This window comes from Pongo abelii, chromosome 1 (genome assembly GCF_028885655.2).
Source record: "Pongo abelii isolate AG06213 chromosome 1, NHGRI_mPonAbe1-v2.0_pri, whole genome shotgun sequence".
In the NCBI taxonomy this organism is placed as follows: Eukaryota; Metazoa; Chordata; class Mammalia; order Primates; family Hominidae; genus Pongo; species Pongo abelii.
Window position 1 is genome coordinate 187,038,399 of NC_071985.2, and position 20,861 is coordinate 187,059,259.

The 20,861-nt window shown below is 46.4% G+C and overlaps 1 protein-coding gene across 5 annotated transcripts in view; it reads right to left on the bottom strand.

Moving 5' to 3' along the window:
* Positions 1-20,861, bottom strand: part of RAD54L (RAD54 like) — a 30,868-nt gene that overhangs the window by 461 nt on the left and 9,546 nt on the right. For 2 of the 5 annotated variants that reach the window (XM_063719072.1, XM_054535383.2), the window contains exons 4-17: positions 19,330-19,390; positions 17,972-18,107; positions 17,463-17,532; positions 17,059-17,347; positions 16,689-16,813; positions 10,451-10,601; positions 7,256-7,382; positions 5,496-5,570; positions 5,230-5,360; positions 4,568-4,678; positions 4,286-4,409; positions 3,813-3,891; positions 3,267-3,446; positions 31-194 (exon numbers count right to left, since the gene is read on the bottom strand). In XM_063719072.1, coding sequence (XP_063575142.1) covers positions 31-194; positions 3,267-3,446; positions 3,813-3,891; positions 4,286-4,409; positions 4,568-4,678; positions 5,230-5,360; positions 5,496-5,570; positions 7,256-7,382; positions 10,451-10,601; positions 16,689-16,813; positions 17,059-17,284 — 1,493 coding nt within the window. In that variant the 5' untranslated portion in view covers positions 17,285-17,347; positions 17,463-17,532; positions 17,972-18,107; positions 19,330-19,390. Of the gene's footprint in view, positions 1-30; positions 195-3,266; positions 3,447-3,812; positions 3,892-4,285; positions 4,440-4,567; positions 4,679-5,229; positions 5,361-5,495; positions 5,571-7,255; positions 7,383-10,450; positions 10,602-16,688; positions 16,814-17,058; positions 17,348-17,462; positions 17,533-17,971; positions 18,108-19,329; positions 19,391-20,861 lie in introns of all 5 variants that reach the window. The other 3 variants (XM_063719073.1, XM_054535390.2, XM_054535378.2) reach the window with 2 other exon arrangements.

Genomic DNA, 20,861 nt, shown 5'->3' on the forward strand with positions numbered 1-20,861 from the left:
TTAGAGATAATGGTTAGGGCACTTCCCCACCTGTCATGTGTGTCACTGAGGCTAGCTTCATCCAGGATAAACAGCTCCTTCAACTCGCCCAGAGAGAAGTGACGCTCTACATCCTGCTCCTCATCCACCACACAGCTGCTCAGTGCCTTCTTGTGGCTCTGACGCTGGAAGATCTTCTCCTCAATGGTCCCTGCCTGGGGAAGAGGAGGTGGAGAATGTCAAAAGATACAGCACTTAGCCATCCTCATAAAAATGGAGCAGGAAAACCAAAGGGTTGAAACTACAGCTACCCGAGAAGGGGAGATGAATAAAAAGTATGAGTCCCAGAACATCATCTCTACTCAGCTGAGGCCCATTTTCCCAGTCTGTCTCCTGAGAACATGACATGAATAGTCTGCCCACTCAAGCTACTTTCTATACTAATGAAGGGTCCCAGGGCCTGGCTAAATCCCTTCAGGGTGAACTGAGGTTTGTCTGCTGCAGCTTCAGATTTCTGCACCAAGCCCAACTCTAATTCATTCAATAAATATCATTTAGGTATCTATTCTATTCCAGACCCTGTGCTGACATTAGGATACAAAAAAGAATCATATATATCCCCTATCCTTGGGCTCCTAGACAAACATTTAAACAGTTGATACAATGATAGAAATCTGTACAGGGTAACTGTGAGTCCATAAGGATGGTAGAGTAGAACAGTATTGAAAACTTGAAACTCTATCCTTGAGCTCAGTCTTGAAAATGAGTAGATAGTTTGTAAGAAAAGACACAAAGAAAGGCATTCCCAGCATAGGAACAAAGGAATACTACTGGCCTATTGGAGGACTGTGAGGAGTTCAGGCTAACTAGAGGTTGGTGGGAGTATAGTAAGAGCTGAGACTGGAAAGTCAGCAGAGGCCACATTAAAGAACCTTGGGGACAGGCACGGTGGCTCACGCCTGTAATCCCTGCAATTTGGGAGGCCGAGGCAGGCAGATCACAAAGTCAGGAGTTCAAGACCAGCCTGACCAACATGGCAAAACCCCGTCTCTACTAAAAATGCAAAAATTAGCCAGGCGTGGTGGTGGGCACCTGTAATCCCAGCTACTCAGGAGAAGCAGGAGAATCGCTTGAACCCGGGAGGCAGAGGTTGCAGTGAGCCGAGATTGTGCCATTGCACTCCAGCCTGGGCAGCAAGAGCAAGACTCCATCTCAAAAAAAAAAAACCAAAAAACAAACCTTGGATGCCATGCTGAAGGCCTTAATCTTGTCTTTGAAGAGATGAAAAGTAAAATCTGAATTTTTGGAAAGCTCCTTCTGGAAGCAGTATGTGAACAATGGGTTGGGATAAGACAGAAGTAAACAATTAGGAAGCTGCTGCAATATCCAAGTGACAGATGATCATGACCTCAGGAGGGCTTGGAGAGCAGGGTTAGTAAAAATCAGTGAAAACTGGTGGGAATCTGGTTATTAGGAGAAAAGAATAGTCCAGTAAGATTATTCCCAGTTTTGGGTTGGGTGGATAATGGAGCCATTAAGAACAACATTCAGAAGGGGAGCCAGGTGTGGTGGCTCATGCCGTTAATCCCAGCACTTGGGAAGGCCAAGGTGGATCGCTTGAGTCCAGATGTTCAAGACCAGCCTAGGCAACATAGCAAGACCCCTTCTCTACAAAAAATAAAGAAAAAAATTATCCGGGTGTGATGGCACACACCTGTAGCCCCAGCTACTTCAGGGGGTTGGAGGTGGGAGGTTGAAGCTGCAGTGGGCCATGATCGTGCCACTATACTCCAGCTTAGGCAACAGAAAGAAACTGTCTCAAAATCAATCAGTTAATCAGAAGGAAGGGGAATGAGTTTAGTCATGATACTGCTAAAGTGCTCATTAGAAATCTAAGTGGAAATGTAGATTAAGTGGTGGAAATAGGGATTTAGAGCTCAGGTAAGAGATCTGGGCTAAAATTTTATAGTTAGAGATTTGTCAGTATAATGAGTAATCAGAGAGGTAGAAGAACCAGAGTGGAGTTTCCAAAGACAAGAAAAAAAAAAATTTTTTTTAAGACGGGATCTTGTTCTGTCACCCAGGCTAGAGTGGCACAATCCTAGCTCACTATAGCCTCGAACTCCTAGCCTCAAGTGATCCTCCGGCACCCAGCCTAGAAGAGCATTTTTTAAGGGATTAGTAATCAACAGTGTGAGATACACAAAGAGGAAAAATCAATAGTCTCCTGTTTTGGCAATTAGGAAGTCAGTAGTATATTTGAAGGTAGGTTCAGTGGTATAAGGAGTCTGATGAGTGAGTAGAAGATGAGTTAGGTAGGAAATTTGAGAGAAATGGTAGATGCTTGAAATGGTTGAAGGAAATGAGATATGGCCCACCTCAAAAAGAGAACATGAATTTGTGGTAGTACCAACCTGTAAATGCAATGTAGCTGGTGTAGAAGCTGAAAACAGCTCAAATAATCCAACTGGAATGGGTATTGGGAAAAAGAGTAGCTGAAAGGATGCACAATGAAGACTGGGCTAAATAAACAAGGAAGTTAAGCCAGATGAGTGGGAGGGTGGGAAGGGGAGAGGCTACAGAAACATTAGGCTGAAGCAGATACAGCAGGTATGTGAAAGCTAGGAGGACAAGAAGTGAGAGTAGAATGACAGTTATTAAGGTTCTGGGTTCTAACAAGTTCCACAGTGTGATCTTAGGAATAATTAGACAAAGGGGGGTTGAGATGAGGTCAAGGAAACATGAAGGCCAGAGTGCTGGATAACCACATGGTCCTCAACGTCAGCCAGTATGATTGCTGGATTTGGGAAAGAAATGAAGGCTGAGCTAATGTCCAAAGTCATCAATGAATTAGGAATATAGCAGAGGATAGAGGACTGCAGCAAGGAAGAAAAGAGGGTAGTCAAGTCCAACAACATAAGCTGCAAGAGAGGAACTATGGGATGGATGGTCTGAAGGTGATAATTGATAACTTGGAGAATGCAAATAGGACAGGGGATGAGAGAAGATTACAAGGCCAGTGACACAGCAGAAATCATGTATGAGGGAAGGTGTCCTGTGAAAAGGATGTACTGAACAAGTGTCCAGATGGCACAGTAAGAATGGTTTGAGGGATTGGGGTGGAGAGAAGGGGAGGGAGAACGGAAGAATAAAGGACTCACTTCTGGGCCCATAGCTTGGCTACTGCTAGAGGCAGAAAGGCCAAAGAGAGGCACTAAGGAACAAGATGGTCCTGAAGATCTCGTTCCATGACCCACCCCTACTATGACTACTATCACCATCCTTACAGACAGCAGGCGGTAGATATAGCAAGTCTTCTTTTGACCATCTCGCCAGACCCGGGCCATGGCTTGTTCATCATTGGCTGGGTTCCAGTCAGGGTCAAACATGACCAGCCGGTTAGCCCCAATGAGATTGAGGCCACAGCCCCCAGCTTTGCTGCTCAGCATGAAGACAAAGTCAGGGCTCTGGAAAGAGAAGAAACAGGAGAAAAGGAACCTCTTATAGCCTAAACTGAGATCCTGCTCAGCCCAACCAGCTCCCCTCTCATGCCTCTATACTACTCAGTACCAATTGTGAAAACCACCAGTTTATCTGCTCACCAGCCAGCCAATCCCAACACACAAAGTCAGTTTCCAGCCCAGCCATCACCAACCAGACAAATCCTACCATATCCACTAGGGGAAGAAAAAAAACCAACCAGACAAATCCTACCATATCCACTAGGGGAAGAAAAAAAAAAAAAAATCAAGGTAACCCCTTATAGCTTCTCTATCATTCCTTAATTCTGATGATACTGCATTGGTGGTGTGGGGATGGGGATGTGCATTTACCGATGGACTATTGAAGCGTTCTACAACCTTGGCTCGCTTCTTAATGGACATCGTGCCATCCAGGCGGACGTATAAGTACCTGAAGGGGGATTCGAGACCCAAGAAAATAAAGCTTCAATGATTAGGGGGAAAAAAATTTAAAAATAAAATTTTTTTTAAAAAGACTCAAGAAAGCAGAGTCCTTTGGAGTGAGAGCTACTGAAGGGACTGAAATAACCGTGCTTGAGGCCCTAAGCTCCCAAAGGCAGGGGCAGGGAGCTAGAGGCCAAGACTCTTTCCTAAGGGAGTACCTGAAGGACTAGGGGATCTTCTACTTGGAGATAGAGCTGGGGCCATCATAGCAATAAGGGAAGATATCTTCAGGGAAAGCCTTTATGTGCCCAGATCTTGGCCCACATCCACAAATCAGAACTAGACAGACAGTAGGGGAGGGGTATATCCCCCTTTGGCATCCTGGTTAGGCTCTTCCCTACCTTCGGGCACGGCACAGCTTCTCAAAGAGATCCAAAGTCTGGGTGTAATTCGACACCAGCACTACTTTGTCACTGCTACGGCTTCGGGTCACCGCCAGAATATAATCCAGGACCAGCATCTTACCTGGGAAGAGCAGCAACCAGCAGTCCCCTACTGGCTATCCCAATGGCCCAGGCTTCTTACTCTTGATATCCTGCCTTGAAACAGGACAGCCCTAGCACACAAAAAAATCTCCCACCCTCCTCCTAGAGAAGCCCAAATACTGGTAGGAAAAGGGTCACCTGACAGCTGGGGCTCCAGGGCCTTAGAGCTATAACCAGGAGGGAAGAGGTCCAAGGCACCCACAAAGCCATCCTCCTCTTCCACACACTTATCATGGATTAGAGCTGGATCTGGGAGAAAACAAAACAAAACCCAGATACTTTGCTTTCTGAAGTTTCCACTTCAGTGTTCACTAGAACTCCCTCTAGAAGCCTAGCCCAAAAGGCCTTCCTCAACATCAGACTTGCTTGATCTTCATCCTACCAAATTCCAACAGGATATAGTCGGTGCCATCTGGGACGATGGATGAACAATCTCACTCACTAATGTGTTCTCCCAACAAGAAGGGAGCTATAACAGAGCAGGCAAGCTTTCTTTGTTATTTTTCCTCCTGCCCAACACTGTATATGAGCATGTGTACACGCAAGCACTCACAAACAGTCGACACATCCCAGGTCATCAAGCATGGGCTGGACAGAAGATGAGTTCAATTTTCCAAAGCAAAGGGTCTGGTAAACAGAATCCACAATGCAGGGTTCATGCCTTGGTAGGGCTGGAATCACATGTGGCCTCTATGAGGATGACTCTGGATGAGTTTTAGTGAGGGTCGCCAGGCCACTACAGGAACCTACCCTCCCTTGCTCACTCTCACAGAGGACACCAGGACACAAGCCCAACTCACGATTACAAAGCTTCTTTAGCGAGGTGATGGAAGAAAGGGAAGACACACTCATCTTGCCCTCACGCAATTCTTCTGCTGGTTTGGCTTGTCTCAGAAACCTCTTGTATAACTCAGTCTGAAGGGGTGTCAGCCTAAAAAAGGCAGCTGGGTCAGTGGAAAAAGCTAGACCACCCTCCTGCCCTCTGAGAACACCCTGAGAGCCCAGCCATGCTTCAGGAGCTAGGCTTTGACCCACTCACTCCACATCTTTCAGTTGAGTTCAGTACCTACAACAAACGACCTGCTCAATCTTCACAGGCAGATATTTAGAAAGGATATCAGAAGTCCTCCGTATCAGGCATCTAGAGAAAACAGGATAAAAAGGCAAGAGGCTGGTAAAATTGCCATGCTAACTACTGGAATAAAAGCTACCACCCAAAGGACCAAGACTAGCCCTCTTTTACAGTATTAAATGTCAGAGACTCAGCCAGGCGCAGTGGCTCACGCCAGCAATCCCAGCACTTTGGGAAGCCGAGGTGGGCGGATCACCTGTGGTCAGGAGTTCAAGACCAGCCTGGCCAAAATGGAGAAACCCTGTCTCTACTAAAAATATGAAAATTAGCCAAGCGTGGTGGCAGGTACCTGTAAACCCAGCTACTCGGGAAGCTGAGGCAGGAGAATCACTTGAACCCAGGAGGTGGAGGTTGCAGTGAGCCGAGATCGCCCCATTGCACTCCAGCCTGGGCAACAAGAGCGAGACTCCATCTCAAAAAAAAAAAAAAAAAAAAGTCAGAGACTCATCAGACATATGTCAAACACATCTGTATCAGGGTCTCAATTGTGGGAACAGAGACCTTCCAAACATGCTAGCTTAGACAGGCAGCACTTTCTCTTCCCCTTCAATAGGTTGCCTAGTCTTCAAGAGAAGACTGAGGCTTCCCATTGAGACAGGAGCTCTAACAGGAAAAGCAAGCTGTAAATTATTAAGTCCTTAGGGGAGTTTCTGCTTGCATTTGTCCAAATGCCTACTGCTACATGGCCCCAGGCTAAATGAAATTAAGCATAGACCTCCTGGGAAGACTAGGAAGGATAGGTATCAGGCACCTAAGAAGCAGATCTTAAGAAAACACCAATTCTTCTTCCTGCCATCTAATTTTTTTTTTTTTTTTTTTTTTTTTGAGACGGAGTCTTGCTCTGTCACCCAGGCTGGGGTGCAGTAGCGCAGCTCAGCTCACTCCAACCTCCGCCTCCCGAGTTCAAGCGATTCTCCAGCTTCTCCCTCCAGAGTAACTGGGACTACAGGTGCACCCCCCACACCCGGCTAATTTTTGTATTTTTAGTAGAGATGGGAGTTTCCCCATGTTGGCCAGGCTGGTCTCGAACTCCTTACCTCAAGTGATCCACCCACCTCGGCTTCCCAAAGTGGTGGGATTATAGGCGTGAGCCACCACGCCCGTCCTGCCATCTAAAATTGGTAGGGAGAGGTAGCCAGGTAGCCAGGCAGTTGTTGGGAAGGGCAGGAGGACTCTTTAGAATGTAACCTATCAAGTGTGCATACCACCTCTGGACAAAGGAGTCCAGAATGTGCCTACCCCCTGGGTTATGTAACTCCCATGAAAAAGTCAGTCCTCTTAGCCTGGGAGCCACAACCACCTTTCAGATCTTCTCCTACCTGTCACAGAATGACTATGGGGCCCGGAAAGAGAAGCCTAATGTTTCGGGTCTGAGACCAACTGACAGGAAGCTTCTGAAATACTAGTAGTGCTCCAAGGTATACTTTGCTCAAGAAGTCCAGCAGCATCAGAGAAGAGCTTCCTCAGCAGGCTGATAAACAGACCAAAACCAGACCACAGAGCCCAAGCCAGAAAGAAAGCAGGCACTTCACCTCCAAGACTCCCTTGTTTATTCAGTGGCCATAGTTAGGACACAGATCCCACTCCCTTCCTAGAATCCCAGCCTTTGAGGGCTCTAGAGAGGCAAAGCCCCCAAAGGATTGGCCATGGATGGTTTGGGAGGCAATTCTAATGACTTCGCTTGAGGTCATTACCTATTCACAATGCTGGTAAGCTCCCGCAGCCGCTCCTCTCCTAGCTGCCTGTCTGCCTCACTAGCAGCAGCGTCTCGACCCTTCAAAATTGGCAATTCAAAATGCTTCTTGAATTCATGGGCAGTCCCTAAACACAGGAGAGAAGGAAAACAGAAGAATGTGGAAAAGGAATGATTTCCCACAGCTAGTGATGGCAGACTACCTTCTCACAAACCAGCCTTCCTACCAAGAACAAGGCTAAACAAAATATAGGCCAATTTCTGTTTAACAGATCAGAGAGGTATCAAAGCAGTGAAGACTTGAAAGGCCAAAAGTGAGATAGGTTAAAATCCAAATATATAATTACTTAGAGTAAATGTAAATGGATTGAATAGTCCACTAAAAAGACAAACATGGCCAGAGTGGATTTTTTTTTTTTTTTCTGCGACGGAGTCCTGCTCTGTCACCCAGGCTGGAGTGCAGTGACGCAATCTCGGCTCACTGCAACCTCTGCCTCCCAGGTTCAGGCAATTTTCCTAACTCAGCCTCCCGAGTAGTTGGGATTACAGGCACTCCCTCTCCGTGCCCGGGTCATTTTTGTATTTCTAGTAGAGACGGGGTTTCACCATGTTGGCCACGCTGGTCTCGAACTCCTGATCTTGTGATCTGCCCGCCTCAGCCTCCCAAAGTGTTGGGATTACAGGCGTGAGCCACCATGCCCAGCCAATTTTTTTTTTGAGACAGGTTCTCTCCCTGTCGCCCAGGCTGGAATGCAATGGGGCAATCATGGCTCACCACAGCCTCAACCTCCCAAGTAGCTGGGACTACAGGCGCATGCCACCACACTCAGCTAACTTTTGTATTTTTTTGGTAGAGATGGGATTTTGCCATGTTGCCCAGGCTGGTCTTGAACTCCTGGGCTCAAGGTACCCTCCCGCCTTGGTCTCCCAAAGTGCTGGGATTACAGTTGTGAGCCACCACACCTGGCCACATTGAGAGAAATTAAAGATGACCTAAACAAGTTGAGAGACAGATCATATTAATATATTGGAAGGTTCCGTATTATAAAAATGAAGGATCTTTCAGAATTTATCTGTTTCAATACAGCCCAATTAAAATCCAGTTAGAGTTTTTTGATGGGTATGGCAGGCAGTAGGGGTATAAATTGACAAGTTGATTCTAAAATTTACATGGGAATGCAAAGGGCCAAGAATATCTAGGACAATGTTAAGGAGTAAGAATATAGTTGGAGCCTGAGCAGATTTCTTGAGCTCAAGAGTTCAAGACCAGCCTTGGCAACATGGCAAAACCCCACCTCTACCCAAAATACAAAAATTAGCCAGGCGTGATGGTGTGTGCCTGTTGTCCCAGCTACTCAGGAGGCTGAGGCAGGAGGATCACTAGAGCCTGGAAGTTAAGGCTGCAGTGAGCCATGATCTCACCACCGTATTCCAGCCTGGGTGACAAAGCGAGACCCTGTGTCAAAATAAAAAATAAAATAAAATAAAATAAAGACTATAGTTGGAATAGTCACACTAATGGATATCAAGACTTATTAGGCCACAGTAAATAAAGCAGAGAAGTACTGACACAAGGAGACAAACAGACCAGAGGAACAGAATAGAGTCCATAAATAGAGCAACACATATATGAACATTTGATTTATGAAGAAGGTAGCACTGCAAAGCAATGGGGGAAAGAACGGTTTTTTCAATATATGATGCAGGGTGAACCAGATATCCAGATAGAAAAAGATGGAAGCCAGGCATAGGGGCTCATGCCCGTAATTCCAGCAGTTTGGGAGGCTGATGCAAGAGAATCATTTGAACCCAGGAATTCAAGACCAGCCTGAGCAACATAGTGAGACCCCATCTCTATAAAAAATTTAAAAGTTAGCCAGTAGTGGTGGCATATGCCTGTAGTTCCAGCTACTCAGGAGGCCAAGGTGGGAGGATTGCTTGAGCCCAGGAAGTTGAGGGTACAGTGAGCTATGACTGCAACACTGTACTCCAGCCTGGGCAACAGAGACTCTGTCTCAACAAACAAAACCAAACCAGTAGAATAAATTCTAGTGTACTCATAACATGGAATAGTATGCAATTATGAAAATGAACAAACTACTGCTACACATAATGTGGATAAACTTTATAAACATAATGTTGAACAAAAGAAACCAGATGTAAAGGAATACATACTATATGATTTCATTTACATAAATTAAAAAATAGGCAAAACCAACCTATAGTGTCAGGAAGGAGTTTGCTGCTGGGACAAAAGGAGAGGATAGTGATTAGAAAAGTGGCTACTGAGAGAGTGTTAGTAATTGATCTGATGGTGGTTACAGAAATGTGTTCACTTGGTCATAATCTTGCCACTCAGCAGGTTCTCTGCCTACTCTTGAGCACTGGCAAGTTGGGGTGACACTAACACACCCTTTCACAAATATATGTGTGGTTGCCAGGGATTAGGGGAGGGAGGAATGAGGAGTTTTTATTATTATTACTATTTTAGAGACAGGGCCTTGCTCTGTTGCCCAGGCTAGAGTAGAGTGGCATGATCACAGCCTCCTGAATAGCTAGGACCACCAGCACACACCACCACACCCAGCTAATTTTCTTATTTTGTAGAGACGAGGTCTCACTATGTTGCCCAGGCTGGTCTTGAACTGGCCTCAAGTGATCTTCCCACCCCAGCCTCTCAAAGCACTGGGAGGGGAGGGGAGAGGAGTTATTGGGTAGATTTTCAGCTTAGCAAATAGAAAAAAAAAATCTAAAGATGGATGATGGTGATGGTTGCACAAAGTGAATGTACTTAATACCACTGAATTGTTACACTTAAAAACAGTTAAAATGATTTTTAAAAAACACACATCTGCCCAAGACAGAGCTTGCTCTGAGGCCAAAGCTCTTGTAAGGGAGCTAGGGTCTGAGGAACAAAAAATAATAATTCCACCCTCAGCTCATCATGACACCACTCCCTGTATAGCCCCTGCCACCTCTGCAATGGAAAAATGGCCGACATGAGCTTTGCTGAGTTGCTCAGCAGATCCAAGGCCTCCCAATGGCTTTGCTACTCCCTGACAAGAGAAGCCTTCCTACAAGAGTGCCTAGTGACCCACATATAATTAGCATTCTCTTTCTCTCCTCAGCTGGAGTTATACTTCCAAAGACAAGGCAGGGCTCCTCTCTGATGTGGCAAACAAGGCTAGATTCTTACCTAGGATGCCGGAATTAACAAAATGTACCAAGCTGAAATACTCAAGCAGATCATTCTGGATGGGAGTTCCGGAGATGAGCACCCGCCGGCTGGTGTTCAAGCTGTCCAGGGCTTGGTAAGTCTGATTCTCAGAGTTCTTGAGCCTGTGTCCCTGCAAGAGAATCCTTATTCAGAGCGCAATGTGGCATTCCCTATACGGTAGCAAAGTCTCATGTAGACAGGAAAAGAGGAGTCAAAAACATTCTAGGCTGGGCGCCGTGGCTCATGCCTGTAATCCCAGCATTTTGGGAGGCCGAGATGGGCGGATCACTTGATCCCAGGAGTTCCAGACCAGCCTGGCCAATGTGGTGAAACCCCATCTCTACAAAACATACAAAAATTAGCTGGGCATAGTAGCTTACACCCATAGCCCCAGCTACTTGGGAGGCTGAGGTGGGAACATCGCTTGAGTCCAGGAGGTCGAGGCTTCAGTGAGCCATGAGTGCACTGCAATCCTCCCACCTCAGCCTCCTGAGTAGCTGGGACTACAGGCATATGCCACCACTATAGTGACATAGTGAGAAACTGTCTCAACAAAAAACAAAAGCATTACAGGTTCTAGGGCCTTGGGAACTAGGCAGGGGGCAGCATGAGAGAGGGTTCACCCACTTGACTATGGAGAATGTTAGGCTCAAAAGACAGACTTCCTGTTTCCAGACCAGTGCTATACCCATAAAGCAAAGATTCCCTCTGTTTCTTTCCATCCCTTTCCCTGCCCCACCTCCAGAGCCTTGGCAGCCCACCTATACTCTTCAGAGATCATGTGGACATATGACAAACCCATGCTTTCAGGGAGTCCTCCCCTCCACATCAGCCTACCCAACTCAGAACCTTCTGAGCCAGACGCCTTCTGTATTAGACTCCAGGCCTTGTCTGGGCCATCAGTGTTAAGGGGACTTGGACCAGGCTCCATGTCCCACCAGAATCCTCACAGCTAATAGAGCTAAAGAGCTTCCCTCTGCTTCCCTTCACATCTCTTCCCCAATCCCTATTCTCCCTGTCCTGTCCTCCCATTCTCTCCACACCTCTACTACTTCTTTTAAGCCTTTTTCAAGAAAATCATAAAGGACAACCTTCCCTCTTTCTCCAAGAACTACATGGGCAAGATCAGGCCCATACCTTTTCTACATCCAGCCCCATACCTTTTCTACATCCAGCCCCATACCGGGGAAGGCACACAAAACTCAACCACTCAACCAAGAATCAGCAATCAGTCTTGCTCCCTTGGGTCAGGCTTTGACAACGCAATTAAACACAGACCCTTCACTGACTCTTCCATCTATAGCATCAAGTCCAAGCTCTTTAAGCTCACTAGCTTAGCATTCAAAGCCCTTCTCAATGAGGCCCCAGTGAACTTCTCTGACACTCTCCAAGCTTGTCACAGTCCAGGAATCCTGACCTTGTCACTCCTAATGCTGGATTTCCTTATGTCTCTTTGCCCATGCCACCCCTCTGCCTAGAGCTCTTTTCCACAGGCAAGTTCCTCAGATGTCACCTCCTATGCAAAGCCTTCCTCAGTGACTCCAGGCTGCTTGTCTCTCTCAACTCTGTGCTCCTGTGGCACTATATACATAATGGCTGCTACTATTTAGTGAACCTGTTTAATGTGGTAGGCATGGTACTAACTAAACACTTTACCTGTATTCTGTTCTGTAATCCACACGAATGGAAATTGTATTATCCATTTTAGAGATGAAGAAACTAAGATTCAGAGAGGTAAACAGTTATCCAAAATCATGCTGGTAGAAAGTAGCAGAGCTGGGATTTGAACTCAGGTCTGTATGACTCTGAGTCTGGACACTGTACCACTCTGCCCTCATCCATAATATATATACTAGAGTACTAATCACACTGTACTGTATCTTCTCAACTAGGCAGAGACTAGGATTTCTTAAGGCAGAGACTATGTCAGATTCACCTGTATAATTTCAGTGTATAGGACAAAGCTCAGTGAATGTTAGTTGAATGAAAGAATGAAATAATGACCAATGTTGCTATTAAAGATTAAATAAACCAGCGGGGCATGGTGGCTCATGCCTGTAATCCTAGCACTTTGGGAGGTTAAGGCAGGTGGATCACCTGAGGTCAGAAGTTCGAGTCCAGCCTGGCCAACATGGTGAAACCCTGTCTCTACTAAAAATACAAAAATTAGCTGGGTGTGGTGGCATGTGCCTGCCTCCCCAGTTCAAGCAATTCTTGTGCCTCAGCTTCCTGAGTAGCTGGTATTACAGGCCTGTGTTACTATGCCGGGCTAACTTTTGTATTTTTAGTAGAAACAGGGTTTCACCATGTTGGCCAGGCTAGTCTTGAAATCTTGACCTCAAGTGATCCACCCGCCTCAGCCTTCCAAATTCCTGGGATTACAGGTGTGAGCTACCGCATTTGGCCTAGAAATTTGATTAAAAAAAAAATTATTAGAGGCTCCAAGTACTAGCCCTAAAAAAAGCCTTAGACTTCTGAACTTAAGAGGGAAATGAGACTTGAAAGTCAGAGGAAATCACCCAACAGGTCCAGGGGAAATGGGTACCAACAATTAGATCTTCTAAACTGAAGCTCCCTGAGGGACAGCATTGTGAGATCTCCAGGGCCTGACACATAAAAGGCACTTAATAAATAACCCAGCGAATGAAATGGGCTGCCACACTATCCTGTCTCTGCAAAAGAGAAAGCCAACCCCAGCTCCCTATTGGACCAGTCACTAAGGATCCACATGGGTCTCGATGAGGAGCACAGGGACAACCCTTCCATACCCAAGGCAAGCTTCTTCCTGCACCAAGCATCCAAGGCAGAGAGGGATAGGAAAAAGAGCCACGACTTGGAATCTCACACCTGCATTCACATTCCAGCTTACTATGTACTCGCTGGGTGAACCTGGGCAAGTCACTACGCACTTCCCTGAGTTTGTCTCCTAATCTTTAAGATTGAGATGATGATGAGGTCAATCCCTCTGCTATTTATACACTTGTACAAAGTGCTCCCATATATCCTCTCTTGATCTGGATCATATCCCTTTCAAGTAGCCCATGTGCCATCCACTCTACAGATGAAGAAACAATCTCAGAGCAGTCTCGTCTGTGGAAAGTCACACTTGTAAGTGGCAAAGCCAGAGCCAATCCCATGTCTTTTGATTGAGGATCAAAGATTTTGTACATAGAAGTTATTATAAAAAACTGTGTTCCAGAGAAAGGCGTTAGCTGGGAAGAAGACGCTGTGGGAGCTGAGAACATGAAAGCCTGAAATGGCACCTTCCCTTTCCAGGGTCTCAACAGGACAAACCCTCTCCTCCCCTGGAGTAAGATGACCATCTTTTCAGGACTTTTGGTTCCTCAGATCTCTGACAGTTGACAAAAAAAAAAGGTAAACAAGTAGAAAGGTAAACAGCCAAGGGGCTGCAGTGTGATAAGGGGCAGCCTCATCCCTTGTGCCCTGCACAGAGTCAGCTCATGAAACAGGACAAAGTGGGGAAGAAAAAAACACTAAGGAGTAGAAAAAGGCTGGGCATAGTGGCTCAAACCTGTAATCCCAGCACTTTGGGAGGCCAAGGCTGCAGATTATTTGGGGCCAGGAGTTTGAGACCAGCCTGGCCGACATGGTGAAACCCCGTCTTTACTAAAAATACAAAAATTAGCCAGAGTGGTGGTGCACGCCTGTAATATCAGCTGCTCGGGTGGCTGAGGCAGGAAAATTACTTAAACCTGGGAGGCAGAGGTTGCGGTGAGCCAAGATCGCGTCGCTGCACTCCATCTGGGCAACAGAACAAGACCCTTGTCTCAAAAAAAACAAAAAGTAGAAAAAAAATTTAGAGGCTCCCTAATCCTCAAAGGCTCAACAGCTACAGCCTGCCTTCCTCTCCCACAATGCTTTGGACCCGGCTCCTGGCATAGTCCCCCTCCACAGTGATGAAGCAGATGTCAGGGCCTTGAACCACACAGGGCAGTAACATGCATACCTCACCTCAACCTGGTAAGTTCCCTACCCCTACCAGGAAGTTGGGAGTTTGAAGACCCGCCAATGACTGACCAGAAAATAGCTCACAACTAGAAAGCATGGTACCCAAAAGCAAGCTTTTTCCCTCTGTCCCCTCTCTCAAGTTCCTCAGACAACTGGGCTAATCTACAGTACCCAGAGCTGAGCCTAGCCTGCCAACTGGTTGACAGATAGGGCCAGGTCTTTCAGCCACCTCTCTACTAGAAACCTCTGGGGTATACAAAGGAGCTTAACTCTCCCAAGAAGTTGCAAACAATGACTATAGCCTCAGGGTCTCCAAGCCCACTGGGAAGTCCTGGGAAATTCTCTATAGCAGGAAGCTCCCAGCCACCCTCACTGCTTCCTAAGTACTAGCCTCTCTACTGCCATTCACACATACTGGAAAAGGCCAGGAAGTAACTACGGCCATATTCCCTTAGTCCCAGAGACAAGGAACAAGGAGTCAACACAAACTACTACTACAAGGTGTATAGACTTTCTTATCTCTGCTTTTGTTCTAGCAAGTACCCCCAGCCTGGAATAACCACCAAGAGCTTACATTTGCCAAGGCCTTATGACATACCAGGCATTGCGATAAGAGCTTTTTCTTAATAATTTCATTTAATCCTCACAATAATCCTATGAGGCAGATATTATCACCCCATTTTACTGATGTAGAAACAGAGGTTCAGCTGGTAACTTGTTGAAGGTCACACTGCTGGTAAGTGACAGAGCCAGGATACAAATAAAGGTCTCTAACTCTAGAACCTGTTCCCTGTGAAAGGAAAACAAAATCTCAGGACCCCAAACTATGCCAAAGGGAAAAGTTAAGCTTGGGAACTAGTCAAGCAAAAAAATGTCTTTCCTTTTGTTCCTAAACAGATAGCCGCAGATAGAACGCCATGCCTCTCCCCAGGTGGCCTCCCTCACCCTGACAATGTAAAAAAACAGCTCATCTTTACAGGCAGGGGACAAAGACAAGACTACAAATCCTCCCTCCCAGACAAGTGTGTATTTGACTTCTTCCTCTACTCTTTATTTACTTAACTGTATGTAAAATGCAGATTTATTGAGCTGAATGCATAACTGATGGCTCCTCTTTCCCTCCTGCCTGCTCTTGCCCCTTTATGTACGTTTGTGTGTTGTTGTTTTTTGAGACAGGGTCATGTGTGTCTGCGTATATGTGTGTTTTTTGTTTTTTTGAGACAGAGTCTTGCTCTGTCACCCAGGCTAGAGTGCAGTGGCATGATCTAGGCTCATTGCAACCTCCGCCTCCCGGGTTCAAGAGATTCTCCTGCCTCACCCTCCTGAGTAGCTGGCGCCCACGATTACAGGCGCCCACGACCACGGTCGGCTAATTTTTGTAGTTTTAGTAGAGACAGGGTTTCACCATCTTGGCTGGTCTCAAACTCCTGACCTCATGATCCGCCCACCTCGGCCTCCCAAAGTGCTGGGATTACAGGTGTGAGCCACCGCGCTCGGTCATATGTGTGTTTTGAGACAGGGTTTCACACCCCATCACCCAGGATGGAGTGCAGTGGCGCAATCTCAGCTTACTTCCCCGGCTCAGCTGATTCTCCCACCTCAGCCTCCTGAGTAGCTGGGACTACAGGTGCACCACCACACCTGACTAATATTTTTATCTTTTTTAAGTAGAGGTGGGGTTTCACCATATTGCCCAGGCTGGTCCCAAACTCCTGGGCTCAAGTGATCCACTCACCTCAGCCTCTCAAAAAGTGCTGGGATTACAGGCGTGAATCATCGTGGCCAGCCCCCCTTTAAATATTGAAGTCCACAAAAACCTCTTTGGAAAAAGCACAGGCTACAGATCCTACTTTGGCTTGTGTCTCTTTTTCCCCAGAGCATCTTCAACCTTGGCAAAATAAATCTCTAAGTCGAGACTTGTCTCAGACACTTTCTGGTTTATATCCTCTAAATATTGCCACCCACACTTCAAGGTCCTTCTTTAGTCTAGGAATACTATCCGGAGGCAACAAAGCCAATCAGCCCCCAGCGTCTCACTCTCCTCAGAGTTCTAAGCATTGTTTAAGCCCTCTTTTGGCAGACAGTATCTTGTATTTTGGTATCACAGGCTCTCCCTGTCACTTGTCTCCAAGGCAGTATCCTGTCTTCAGCATTCCCCAGTGACTAGCACAGCCCTTGGAAGGCAATACTCAGTGAAGAGATTTTGACAGATTTTCTCCTACCACCCAGACTGCTGAGAGTCTAGTACCTCGTCACATATGACCAGACCAACACTTCCTTTCTGGAGGACTCCAGCATGAAGGCGGAAGGTCTCATAGGAAATGATGAGGATGGGAGAAGGCACTCTGGCTCCACGCTGGTTCATGAATCCTTCTACAACAGAAAAGGTGTCAAGGGAACAATTCAGAATCTTTTGAAAAAAAAAATAATAATAATAATAATTCGACAGTTCTTTTATTTAGCCTGGAAACAACTGATTCCACTTCAACTATTTTCAATGGAAATTCTCTTTTCTTCTACCCCTGCATTGCCCTCCACCCTGGCCATAAATGAGCATACACATAAGAAAGCAGCAGGCTGTGCAGGAGAGTGCAGCCATCTTTGTTAGGGCTCCGTACCCAGCTTTTGGTCTATTTCATCCTTAGATCCTCCATCGATGGCCAGAGGTTGGATCCTCCCTCCGAGCCATTTCCCAACCTCATTGTACCAGTTCTTCACCAGGCTGGAAGGCGACACCACCACTGCCTTGTCAATTTCTGGCTTGCACTCTGGACTCTGGCGTAAAAGTGTCCACATCAATGTGATGCACTGCAGTGTCTTTCCTAGGCCCATCTCATCAGCCATGATGCAGCCATGGCTGCCAGGGATGCGCCGACTGGTGACACACTCCCACAGGAATTTCACTCCCTAGAGAATAACAGCCTTCAGTCCACTTTGGCACCTACGCTGCTGCTGTCCCAGGGATGGTAGTCTCCCAGGCTCAGCCCCTAGCCCACACTTCGTTCCCCTCACCCTCATTTACCTCTCTCTGATGAGGCCGCAAAACCTTACTGAGAATAGGGTCAACAACCACATGGACAGGGAGTTTCTCCCTGAGAAAACACAGCAAAGAAAACATGCTCAGACATGGGCAAGGGAGCACCCTCAGGAAGCTGTGTCCTGCTGATCCAGAGGCAACAGAGGCAGCTGCCTAAGAGAAGACCTTCTTGGCTGATAAATCATAAAACCATAGCAAGTTCCTACTTTAGGAGTTAGAAAGTTAGCTCAGAGAGGGATGGGTTCCCTGTGTCATCACCTCAATCACTCCTCCTCCTGAGTGAGCATCCTGGGAAGGCAGGAGGGGATGAGGAATGCCCACTCACTGGACATGACCACAGGCTCTTCCCCAGGCAGTCTCCTTCCCCAGTCATCTACTCTCTGAAAACATACGTCAATCCTAAAGAGAAATCACACCAAAATACCCTCTGCCCTCCCAAGTATGCGTGCATGTACAGAGAACCAGAACTGCTTATGAAATACCAGTGCACATACTTGTCAAGCTTCAGCTGGTCATGAGCGCTCAGCGGGGGAGGCTCATACAGAACCAAGGCATCTTTTTCCAGGGGGTCATGGAGGGCCCGGCGGACCCCAGCCCTTTTCAGGCCCAATGCCCGAGAGCCCAGAGGACCTACAAACCAATAATCATTCCGTCACCTGAATCTATGTTTAGGAGCTCCAGCAAACCCAACTCAAATACTTGTCCTTTACATAACTTTTCCTGAGCTCCCATATGACCCTCTCTCTCTGAGAATGCCTCCAGACTCAGTTTGGGCATTTCTATATGACCATTATCCCATTCTGCTTTTTTTTTTTTTTTGAGATGGAGTCTCACTTTATTGCCCAGGCTAGAGTGCAGTGGCACAATCTCGGCTCACTGCAACCTCTGCCTCCCAGGTTCAAGCAATTCTCCTGCCTCAGCCTCCCAAGAAGCTGGGATTATAGGCTCCCGCCACCACACCTGGCTAATTTTTTATTTTTTTTAGTAGAGACAGGGTTTCACCATGTTGTCCAGGCTGGTCTTGAACTCCTGACCTCTGGTGATCTGCCCGCCTTGGCCTCCCAAAGTGCTGGTATTACAGGCGTGAGCCACCATGCCCAGCCCCCAGAATTATTCTGCTTTGAATCAGAGCTTTTCCCATTTTATTTCTCCCATTCAATTACAAACTTCTGAGGCGCCAGATCTGGTTCATTTCAACTCAAGACAATCCTGGGAAGGCCTGAAATTCTAAAGGGCACTTTCATGGAGCTTTCTGAGAGCTCCTGAGAGCTGGCCACAGCCAAGCATAGTGTCTCAAGCCTGTAGTCCCAACACTTTTTGAGAGGTCGAGGTGGGAGGATCGCTTGAGCCCAGGAGTTCGAGATCAGCCTGGCCAACATAGTGAAATCCTATCTCTATTAAATTAAAAAAAAAAAAAAGAGAGAGAGAGAGAGAAAGCTGGCCTCCCTATTCCTCCAAGCCCCAGTTTTAGCATAATGCTGTACCCTACATAAGACAGGGAAAAACCTTATAGAATCTAGGCCTCCCACACAGTCAGCCTCATAAAAGGGATGCTACTGAATGCACTTGGATTGAATGAAGCCCAGGTCCATCAGCCATCTTGGCCCACCAGGAGCTTTCTGAGCACCGGGACACCTCTACCAAGAAGATGAGGGGCAGTTAGTCTTGGCAGCCCTTATTGAAGCTAACACAGTTTTCATGCAGGCCTCAGGAGGGTCACCCCAAACACAGCCACCGCTGGACTGGCACCTTCAATTCCCAGCTAGGCTTATATTTACAAAAGCAGGTTTTTAATTTATTCAGGCACATGTACACATGACTGATTTCAAAAACAGAAAAACCTCCATTTTACCTTGATAATTTGGAATGGGGACTTTGAAAGGCTTTGACAAAATGCTTCGAATAAATGCTTCCTAAAAAGAAAGGAGAAACAGGGATTCAGGACTGACTGGAGATGTTATGGGACAATATCATGATTTGCTTCACATTAGGTTTTGTACAACAGCGTCCATCTTCGAGGCTTTATGTAAGGTTCTACAAATATCCAGGGATAGCAGAAGGGCCCAGCCTCAGTCAGCCACGAGGCTAAGAACCCAGGAAACCATTCACTCATTAAAGACCATGCCAGTGAGCATACCTAGCTCTTCCCTAGGGTATAGCACCTTGGAAAGCAAATACCACAGACTTAGCCAACCTGAGTAATAACGGATAATTCTAATGTCTGGGTTTAATCACTGTCATATAGGGTTACACCTTCCCAAGCACACCTCACAATTCTATTTTTTTTTGGCCACATCAGTTCTGTCTAACATATCTGATACTCACATCAGCCTCCTTGGGAACTGAACAGCTCATCAAAGAGTAGTGACAGTAGGAGAAATGGGAACCATCGTGTTAACAAAATAGTATTCACAACACCAGGCCAGGCATGGTGGCTCACACCTGTAATTCTAACACTTTGGGAGGCCAAGGCAGGAGGATCACTTAGGTCTGGGAGTTCGAGACCAGCCTGGGCAATATAGCAAGACCCCATCTCTATTTTAAAAATATATATTTAAAAATATAAATAAAAATAATGATGGCTACCAATGTATGCTAGACACAGAGCTAAGCCTCTTGCATTCATGTTACCATTTAATCCTAACAGCTGTATGAGGTCCATATATTCCTGGTGTTTCCATTTTACAGATGAGCAAACTGAGGCTCCGAGTGATTAAGTCACTTTCTCAAGTCACAAAACCATTACAAATGCAGGACTTTCCTGGTTCTAGGGTCCTTACTTGTACTCAGTAGGCAACGTGGCCTCTCACCCACTCTGTTTGAGTACAGCCATGCAGATCAGCCCAGACCCAGCAGCTTCCTGCCATGTAAAGCACAAGAGAAGGAACATGAGAAAGGGACATGAGAAAGAAGCTAAGCCCAACACTAAGAAAAAGCAAGTGGGACAAGGGTGACAGCAGGTAGACATATGTGGGTCCTAGAGAGGTAGCACTGGTGACTTCTCCACCTAAAGGCAAGAAGCCTCTGTACAAGCACTTCTGCCTTGAACCAGCATTATTCCATGGGCTATGGGGCTGGGGCAGGGGCAGAGAAGGCAGAAAAATTAACACTGAGCTAACTCTGACAGCTCCCATGGAAGTTCTGGTCCACACACACCTGAGCCCTTTGCAGAATTGTGATAGCCTGTGAACCTCAGCAAAACCAGAGGTGGAACCCAAGAGAGCAAAGAAATAAAGAGCAGAGACCCTGAAGGTAGTTTTAATGGGAATATATTAGTGGAAAAAGCAGTAATGAAAAAATGTCCCTTCTAGCAAAAAACATAGTCTAATAGGAAAAAAAGCAAGCCTGCCCTGATATTTTTACCTTTGTTTTCTGACTCATTTC